Below are 9,669 nucleotides of genomic sequence, written 5' to 3' on the forward strand. Positions count from 1 at the left end.
GCTCAGTAGAGCCAGGAACGGCGTTCTGTTTTCTTTGCTAAATATCTAACAATTTGCTTTAGAAACCTGACGCTAAGCGCACTATGTGCAGAATTATATAACATTATTTGCTAGGTTTACTGGCCCTTTAATAAATAAAACTGACCTGTTTATAGTGACTAATATAATGTTTAGCAGTCACACAAATATAACTGTATAAATATATTGCCTACATTAACTGCTATTCTTTGTAATGCAAAATATATTCTTTAATTTACAAATCTTCTTTAGAAATCCCTAATCAAATGTAAATATAAAATATATGTTATATATACAGTCAGCAACATACTTCTGAAAGTCTAATAACATGCTGGTTATGCAGCCAGATGACTGAGATAACTGCACATTATTTAACAATAAACACACATTTATGTATTTCATTTATTTATATAGCAAATATTTATTTTTGTCTCACAAAAACAGGTGAAAAAGATCATACCCCTAACAACATGGCCGAACTTCCGGTAAAGCAGACAGGACTTCTGGTGTAGCAATATGGCCGCTACCCGGAAGCAGTAGTTTATCTGGTACACTTGTATCTGAATAGCGTGAGATTTTTATTATTTTTTTAACGCAGCTTTATTGATATGCGAGAAATGTGACAGGGACAACAGAGGAAGCAGGAGGTGGAAGATGGCAGACATAGTGGCAGTGACAAGAGCAGGGAGTGCAGGGCCGAGGATGTGACTAGCAGGTACCCGGTGGGCTGGGGGTATTGTACACACAGCAGGCTTCCTGGCACCCGCAGTGTCATTGTTATTCACAGAGACTGCAGGCCTGTAGCGCCTGTGTATGGTCACTGCCTTTTGTGCAGACAGAGGCCCTGTTAAACACATATACCACGGCTAAAGACTGAAACTGCTGCTTGGCACAGGGTGCCAGGGGGTTAATGCACAGGCGCATTGTACTTATAAACTCTCTGGCTATTTTATTGTCCAGCTGCATCACACTTAAAGGGACACAAACCCTGATAATAGACTGCACACTTAAAGGGACACAAACCCTGATAATAGACTGCACACTTAAAGGGACCCAAACCCTGATAATAGACTGCACACTTAAAGGGACCCAAACCCTGATAATAGACTGCACACTTAAAGGGACACAAACCCTGATAATAGACTGCACACTTAAAGGGACACAAACCCTGATAATAGACTGCACACTTAAAGGGACACAAACCCTGATAATAGACTGCACACTTAAAGGGACACAAACCCTGATAATAGACTGCACACTTAAAGGGACACAAACCCTGATAATAGACTGCACACTTAAAGGGACACAAACCCTGATAATAGACTGCACACTTAAAGGGACACAAACCCTGATAATAGACTGCACACTTAAAGGGACACAAACCCTGATAATAGACTGCCTATAAAGGGACAGTAAACACCTTAAGATTTGTATATAAAATGTTTAGTTATGAGTAATGAAACAACTTTGCAGTATATTTTTAGTATTTATTTTCCCCCCTTTTATTTATTTATTTATTTATTTATAAAATATTTTACCAGGAAGGATACATTTAGATTTATCTCGTTTTTAAAGGGACACTGTACCCAAAAATTTTCTTTCGTGATTCAGATTGAGCATGAAATTTTAAGCAACTTTCTAATTTACTCCTATTATCAAATTTTCTTTTTTCTCTTGGTATCTTTATTTGAAATGCAAGAATGTAAGTTTAGATGCCGGCCCATTTTTGGTGAACAACCTGGGTTGTCCTTGCTGATTGGTGAATAAATTCATCCACCAATAAAAAGTGCTGTCCAGAGTACTGAAACCAAAAAAAAGCTTAGATGCCTTCTTTTTCAAATAATGATAGCAAGAGAACGAAGAAAAATTGATAATAGGAGTAAATTAGAAAGTTGCTTAAAATTGCATGTTCTTTCTGAATTACAAAATAATTTTTTGGGGTACAGTGTCCCTTTAAGTATGTCCTGGGTCCACAAAACATTGCATTGATACAATAGGGTACAATAAAATACAAAAACAATAATAATACACAATATATAATATAACATAGAACAGGTAGGAAATATATAATCAACCATGACAGGTGCATTCTGTTTTGAGATATGTAGAGAGGGATCTCTTAAAGGATATTAGGCATGGGGAAGCTTTTAAAGTGTGCGGGAGGTCATTCCATAACTGTGGCGCTCGGTAGGAAAAGGAGGATCGAGCTGCTTTCTTTTTGTATTGAGGCAAGCTAAATAATGTGCTGGTACTAGATCAGAGGTTATAGGAGGTGGGAATAGGAGGGGAGAGCATTCTGCTCAGGTAGGGTGGGAGCTTCCCAGAAAGGCACTTAAACACAAGGCTGGAAAGATAGAGGGTGCGTCTGGATTCCAGCGACAGCCAGTTTAGTTCTTTTAGCATGTCACAATGGTGGGTCCTGTAGTTACATTGTAGCACAAAGCGGCAGAACGAGTTATACAATGTATTAAGTTTATTAAGGTGAGTTTGCGGAGTAGGTGCGTATACTACATCCCCATAATCCATTATTGGCATCAGCATTTGCTGTACAATCTTTTCCTTTACTGTAGGGCTTAGACAGGATTTGTTTTCACGTAACATACCTCTGAAAATTGATCAATTTCTCATTCCTAGAACTTAAACTGAACCCTGCTGACGTCTCAAAGCTTTCCCTAATTGGCTTTATGAATTAACTGCTAAACAATGCAATTTGTTCCAACGTAGACAAGTCCCGACAGGAAGGGGTTAATCTGTTTTAAGACTTGGCTGTGTTATTCTATAGCAACACAACAGAAATGTTTTGTAATTCCAATTTGTTTACTTTCCCTTTAAATTACAAATCCTAACCAGGGCCTGTGTTAGTAGCCTGCACCTGTCTTACAGAATCCGTAGCCTTTAGATTAGAGCCACACGAGCGAGCTGTGGTTAGCGCCTATGGGCGAGAGATCCAGCATCTGATTGGCTCACCGCCTGCCTTGTACAAAAGAAATAAAGCCTTGCACCAGTGGGTAGCCTGAAGAGGGGCATGGAAACAGAGCCAGTGGGCTTAGTGTGCCTTAAGAGACATTCTATTGTTAGTTGTTAGAACATTTTATTATTAAATGCTGTTTCTGACCATGTTTATCCTCTGCTAATCCAGTCAAGTAAAGAGCCTGATGAAGATACGGCCAGTGATTTGAGGAGCTGCACGTATGTGTCCCTTGATTGGCTGGCCAGATGACAATTTATAACCCAAATAAACTGCCCTAAAGTAAAGGGGGGGGGGGGTTATAATATGATCCCAATTATATTCCAGTAATCCCATTTTTGCAGTTCATGTCAGCACTGATATGTGACTTAAAGGGACGGTCTAGTCAATATTAAACTTTCATGATTCAGATAGGGTTAGTCATTTTCCATTTTACTTTTATCATCAAATTTGCTTTGTTCTTTTGGTATTCTCTGTTGAAAGATAAACCTAGGTAGTTTCAAACTGATTTCTAAACTGTTAAAAAACGCATGCTTTTTCAGGGCATTTTACATTGTGCTCACATAACATTGTGCTCACTCCTGTGGAGTTCTTTATGAGTCAGCACTGATTGGCTAAAATGCAAGTCTGCCAAAAGAACTGAGATAAGGGGGCAGTCTGCAGAGGCTTACATACAAGGTAATCACAGAAGTAAAAAGTATATTAATATAACAGTGTTGGTTATGCAAAACTGGGGAATGGGTAATAAAGGGATTATCTATCTTTTTTAAGCATTACTAATTCTGGAGTAGACTGTCCCTTTAAGTTACAATTTGCTGCACGGGCACCATAAATACATAGTGTCATCACGGCATGTTTGTCACCAGATCAGAGGATTTGTGGAATAAAAGTACAGGTTTTATTATTATTTTTGCTATATACAGAAGGTTTATTCATACAGTTATGCTGGGTTTAAATACTGATATTTTCTACACTACCATTTTAGGATATAAAATATATCCTCCCCCCCCTGTGATTACTGCACATTCTGATACACACTACCCTCTACCAAGTACAACCTGTGTGCGGCATTACATTGTTTTACAAGACCTTTTTAAAAGTATGTTTATTGTACCTTACATAATAAACAATCACCTTGTAGAATGTAGCTCAGGGTTGGGTTTTCTGAAGTCTGAGCATGCACTTCAGCTTTTTACATGACTAGAAAAAAAAAAAGTTAAATTACAGGAAAAGTGAGCAAAATTAATAATGAAAGTGCAAGTTAAGTTTACTATGCATAATTAAAGGGACACAAAAAACACTTTTTTTTTTTTTTTTTTTTTTTTTTTATTAAAAGCATAATTGAAGATATTTTCACTGAGAGTCTTCAATAAAACTTATTTTGAACTAGCAGAAGTCTTCCAGTGAGTACATTTCTTTTGAAGCCGGTTTAATGTCAAACGTTAAGGTGCTATTTTCTGTGCTCTCTTCCGAGGTACGCTGGAAAAGTGTTTAACTTAAACCTACCTATTGTACGCACCGCCACAGTTTGTAAAAATAGCGGTAGTTGGATGGGGATGTTGGATCGAGAGAAGGTTTTTTGACGATAGGTTTAACTAGTGCATGTTTAATGGATGAGGGACATATATCGGTGCTGAGAGAGTGAACATGTGTGAGGTTTGGAGTAAGAGTAGAAGAGAGGGAAGGCAGTAGGTTGAGGGCATGGGATTGAGGGGACAGATAGTTAGGTGAGAGGAAGAACTTCCTTAGTAACAGGGCAAACAAGCTGAAATTGTGGCTTTTAGACATTTGCAAACTGTTGAGCGGGTTGGATACTGGTAGTATGTTGAGAAGTGATTTTGTTTCTGATGAAATCGATTTTGTTGTTGAAGTGGCTGGCAAAATCTTAAGCTTAGAGAGAAGTGGTAGTAGGAGCTGGGGGTGGCCATAGAAGGGTGTTAAAAGTGGAACTTTTGGGTAGAAAGTAATCCTGCTTAGAGAGGTTAAGGGCAGAAAAATAGGAGTTCAAGATAAACTTGTAGTGAAGAAAGTCCACTGAACACTGAGATTTTCTCTCAGGTAACGTGAGGAGTATGCCAGGGCCGAGCTATGGTAGGAGGTGCCAAGTCGTCAAGGACCAATGTAAGAGTTGTTGTAGTGACAGATACAGGTAGATTGGTCAGGGCAGGAGAAGATGGAAGAGAGCAGAGGTTTAAGAGAGTTTTAAATATTTTGCTGATCTTGTGATTTTTTGGTGTGAGGGATGGAAGGAGGGAGTGCTGTGAAGTTTCAAGTGAGGGGATAATGGTCAGAAAGAGGAAAAGGAGAATTTGTGAAATTAGCTTAAAGTCATATGAAGGGAGTGTCTGTCTTTGTGAGTGGGAGAGTCGGTCCATTGTGACAGACCGTTCGAGGAAGTGAGCTGGAAAAGTTTTTTTTTTCTCCAGGGGCAAGGGGGATTGTCAGCAGAATGAGGGCAGGGGTGTCTAAGGAGATGAAATAAGGTAGCCAGGCTGCAAAATGGTCAATAAATTGAGTTGAGAGCCAGAGGGTTTCAAACAAAAAAATGTGAGGGAAGAGATGGTTTGTATTTGTTGAAAGGTTCAACAAAAGGAAAGTAAAACCTACACCACTTTTTTGTCTGTTTCCAGGTCTAGGGGTGTGGCAGAAGTGGAGGCCCTCGTGACAATGCAGCAGGTGAGGCTTTGTTTGATGGCGAGAGACAGGTTTCTGTGAGAACAAGACTGTTGAGGTAATGGGTGATGAAGGGGTCGTGGATAGAAGTGAGCTTGTTGCACACAGAGCGAGAGTTCCAGAGTGCACAAGCAAAGACCCCCTTTAGCTTTAGATACAAAAAGAACATGAGTAAGGTTTCTAGAATATATGTCTGAAGGGGGCGCTCACACTATAGTGAATAATATATATGTGTGTGAATAAATAATATAAAATATATCAATCCTATAGAAGGAAAAAAGGTCTGTGTGTCTCAAACTCTTGATAAGTGAATGGGTATAAAAAGTCAGACTATATCATAATGTCACTGTTGGAAACAATGGTGATGAAGAGGCCGCTCCACTTGGAGAAACAGGTGATAGGATGAATCTGTAGGCAATAAAAGAAGAGAAAGGGCGCCTCATAGCGTAACCACGATCTCCTCCCGTTAGTGTCAGGAAATCTGTGTAATCCGCGGGGAGACCTGGCGAAAAACTTTCTCGGACGAAGGTTGTGATCCGCAGGAAGGAAAACTGCCCAAATCGGAAGTGTAATAAATCAGGGTGAGCGCACACCCTATGGAAACAATCTGTTGATGTCTCATAAACTTTAAGACTGTTTCTCAGCCTAAAAAGGGCGTTTCATCAGGCGCATACAAAATTAAAAACAAGGTGCTCTATTTAAAGCAAGTCAGATAGTTCAGATGTCTGTCACTCACCAGTTTGTATTAAAAAGCTACACATACGTTTTTAAGAAAAAGACAATAAGAAAATAAAATGATTATGTTACAAAGTATACTAAATTAATATCTTCCATAAAATCTCTTTGTATCCTAAATATTTAAAGGAGCAGTAAATACAGCAGATTTGCATAATTAACAAATGCAGGATAAAAAGACAATGCAATAGCAGTCTGAACTTCAAATGAGTAGATTTTGTTTCTTACATATTTCAGTTATATCTATTTCCACTCCTCCTGTATCATGTGACAGCTATCAGCCAATCACAAATGCATATACGTATATTCTGTGAATTCTTGCACATGCTCAGTAGGAAAGTGGAAACATAAAAAGACTAAGCACATTTTGTTGATCGAAGTAAACTGGAAAAGTTGTTTAAAAATGCTGCTCTATCTAAATCGTGAAAGTTTAAATCTGACTTGGGTGTCCCTTTAAGAAATGTGAACATATACTATTATGATCGTGCTTACTGCCCTTGCAATGCATTCCCCATTAGCGATACATTTATAGAGCAGAGCACTAGACCCACCTTTATGTCACTTTAAGGGTCATTGCTCTCCCTTTCCCCATCCTTTTTCTTTCAGCCATCACCTCTCTTCCTCATCCCAACCCATAGAGATCAGAAGAGAATGTCTCTTGCCTCTGAGGAACACAATGCTCCCCAGGTGAGATGAAGAACGGATTTCAATAGACTGGTTGTGCACTCTGTGATTGGCTTCCCTGACCCAGTATCAGAGAGACACCCCAATATACTTTAAATCTCAGCTTTTAAATGGACAGCAATTGGTTCAATCCTGAGTTTTTTGTAGATAATGAGATTAGTTCATTATTACCATATTGTTGAGAGGAGCTGTAATGTCATTAATTAGTGCTTCTAAAACACAAAGTTTCTCTCTTCAGAGAGTATAGGGAGCAGGTAGACGGTAACCGTACAGTTTTTGTTGTAGTATTTGGGAAGGAACCATGTGCTTCTGTAGTGGAAATGTCCATTCCTCTCTCTTACTGTAAGGAGTGGGTTTTTCAGGTTCTGGTAAGGTGTTCTTGGGGAGCTGTTTTGGGGGTCATCAATACTAAGCACCCTAAGCAGATTTTGTGGCCAAATTAATTTGGAATACACTTTAAGATTCCTCATATATGTCCAATACTGCAAATGTACACCAGTCTTTGCTAAGATTAAGGTACTGTATTGATTACTAACTTTTATTTACTGGATAGCAACTAATGTTTTTTCTGACTTGACTCTCAACCCTGTATGGATGTGTACAATGATAATGCTTTATTTTACAGATGTCATGAGATTATAGGAGTCAGCATCCTCTCTGCACTGTATTGGATGATACATGGAATGTGCTAAAATGTTACGAGAGAGAAAACTTTTGCGGCAAGATCCTTCTGAGCAGTCGGAAACTACAACAGAAATTGGGGCCTCATCCTCTTCTGGTGTTACACTTGCCACCAACAAATTGTCAAGTGGACAAAGATGTCAGAAGACAAAGTGTTACTTTCCATTCAGCATGCTTCCAATTGACTGTCAGCTCCATATCTTCTCTTTTCTCTCTGAGGTGGAGAAATGCACAGCTGCCCTGGTCTGTTCAGATTGGAGCAAGCTTATGCGTACACCTCGTCTATGGAGGGTGGCTGATTTTATGAGGTTGGGTGCATTCCTGTCAGGTATGGATGGGGTGCTGGTTTCTGTGAGAGAGTTTGAAAGGTGGAAAGAGTGGGTACACCAGTATGCTTACCACCTGACTTCCAGAGGAGCCAGTCTGCTTGTCCTCCGTGCTAGCTTTGACCTTGGAGACCAAAGGACCAAATGGGCTGACTTCTTACTTCAGTTTCTAGAGAGTGTGCATTGTGGAGATTTGCAGGAGCTTGAACTGAATTGGACTTTGACTCACTTGGAACCTTTAGATTTTTATCCTCCTGGAAGTATGGCCCAGATATGTCTTGCTAAAACTGACCAGTTCAATAGCTTCCAGACTCTGTTTGAGAGATTGACTCGCACCTCTCCAAAACTGTGCCGAATGAAGTTGCCTTTTGACTGGTCAGAACATTCTGTTTCTCTTCTCACCCAATTTCAACATCTTAGAATATTAGAACTGAACTACTTCTGGGTATTTAAGGGTGTCCAACCTGAAACAATGCAAGAACTTACCAGGTCACTTCCAAAGCTCAAGACATTAATTCTCCAAGTTCTAGTGCCAGTGAAGGATTTGGGGGTATCCTACCCTTTAGAATCCAGGTCATTAGAGTTCTTAGACGTTTCTCAGAGTCGTGGACTAGTCTTCAGCCACCTTGACTTGCCTTCTTTGAAGGAGCTTAGGGTAAAAAAGACCATTAGGGGAATCATTCTTAACCGTCGGACCCGGGTTGCCCTGCAGACTCGTTGGTCTTGTTTGTATGACCTTTTGAAAACAGGAACTCCCAAACTTGAGGTGTTTAACTCTCATCGGTTACTGCCCAGCTGGAGAACACAGAGTTATTTGGATCTCAGTGAAGTTTTGCTGCAATCCTGCTACTGTATACAACACACTGACACTTGGCTGCTCTAACTATATCAATATTAGTTTGGGGTTCTCAAACAGGCAAGGAGGATCTGATCATTTATTGATCTCATAAACTAATAAATTAAAGGTACAGTAAAGTCAAAATTAAACTTCTGGTGTTCATCTAGAGCAGTGATTTTTAACCTTTTTTTTGCCGTGGCACACTTTTTTACATTAAAAAAATCCTGTGGCACACCACCATCCCAAAATTTTAAAAAAATCACACATTGTAGCCTAATACAGCATATATATATACACATACACACAAACACACACATACTGTATGCAGTAGCCTAATACAGCATATATATATACACATACACACAAACACACACATACTGTATGTAGTAGCCTAATACAGCACATATATACACACATACACAAGAACACACACATACTGTATGTAGTAGCCTGATACAGCACATATATATACACATACACACAAACACACACATACTGTATGCAGTAGCCTAATACAGCATATATATATACACATACACACAAACACACACACATACTGTATGTAGTAGCCTAATACAGCATATATATATATACACATACACACAAACACACACATACTGTATGTAGTAGCCTAATACAGCATATATATATACACATACACACAAACACACACATACTGTATGTAGTAGCCTAATACAGCATATATATATATACACATACACACAAACACACACATACTGTATGTA

General features: G+C 39.2%; 1 protein-coding gene across 2 annotated transcripts; it reads left to right on the forward strand.

The window, feature by feature from the left end:
- Positions 1 to 644: 644 nt before the first annotated feature.
- Positions 645 to 9,089, forward strand: LOC128661194 (uncharacterized). 2 transcript variants are annotated; one of them, XM_053715437.1, is made up of 3 exons: positions 648 to 733; positions 5,617 to 5,662; positions 7,704 to 9,089. In XM_053715437.1, the coding sequence occupies exon 3, from the start codon at positions 7,757 to 7,759 to the stop codon at positions 8,966 to 8,968; it is 1,212 nt and encodes a 403-aa protein (XP_053571412.1). In that variant the 5' UTR covers positions 648 to 733; positions 5,617 to 5,662; positions 7,704 to 7,756; the 3' UTR covers positions 8,969 to 9,089. The 2 variants fall into 2 exon arrangements, with proteins under 2 accessions (XP_053571413.1, XP_053571412.1); XM_053715438.1 differs by lacking the exon at positions 5,617 to 5,662 and having other exon boundaries at positions 645 to 733.
- The last annotated feature ends 580 nt before the right edge of the window (positions 9,090 to 9,669 follow it).

Source organism: Bombina bombina, chromosome 5 (genome assembly GCF_027579735.1).
Source record: "Bombina bombina isolate aBomBom1 chromosome 5, aBomBom1.pri, whole genome shotgun sequence".
Classification (NCBI taxonomy): Eukaryota; Metazoa; Chordata; class Amphibia; order Anura; family Bombinatoridae; genus Bombina; species Bombina bombina.

Excerpts from the sequence above, each read along its gene's own strand:
- LOC128661194 (XM_053715438.1), top strand. The coding sequence starts at position 7,757 with ATGGAATGTGCTAAAATGTTACGAGAGAGAAAACTTTTGCGGCAAGAT.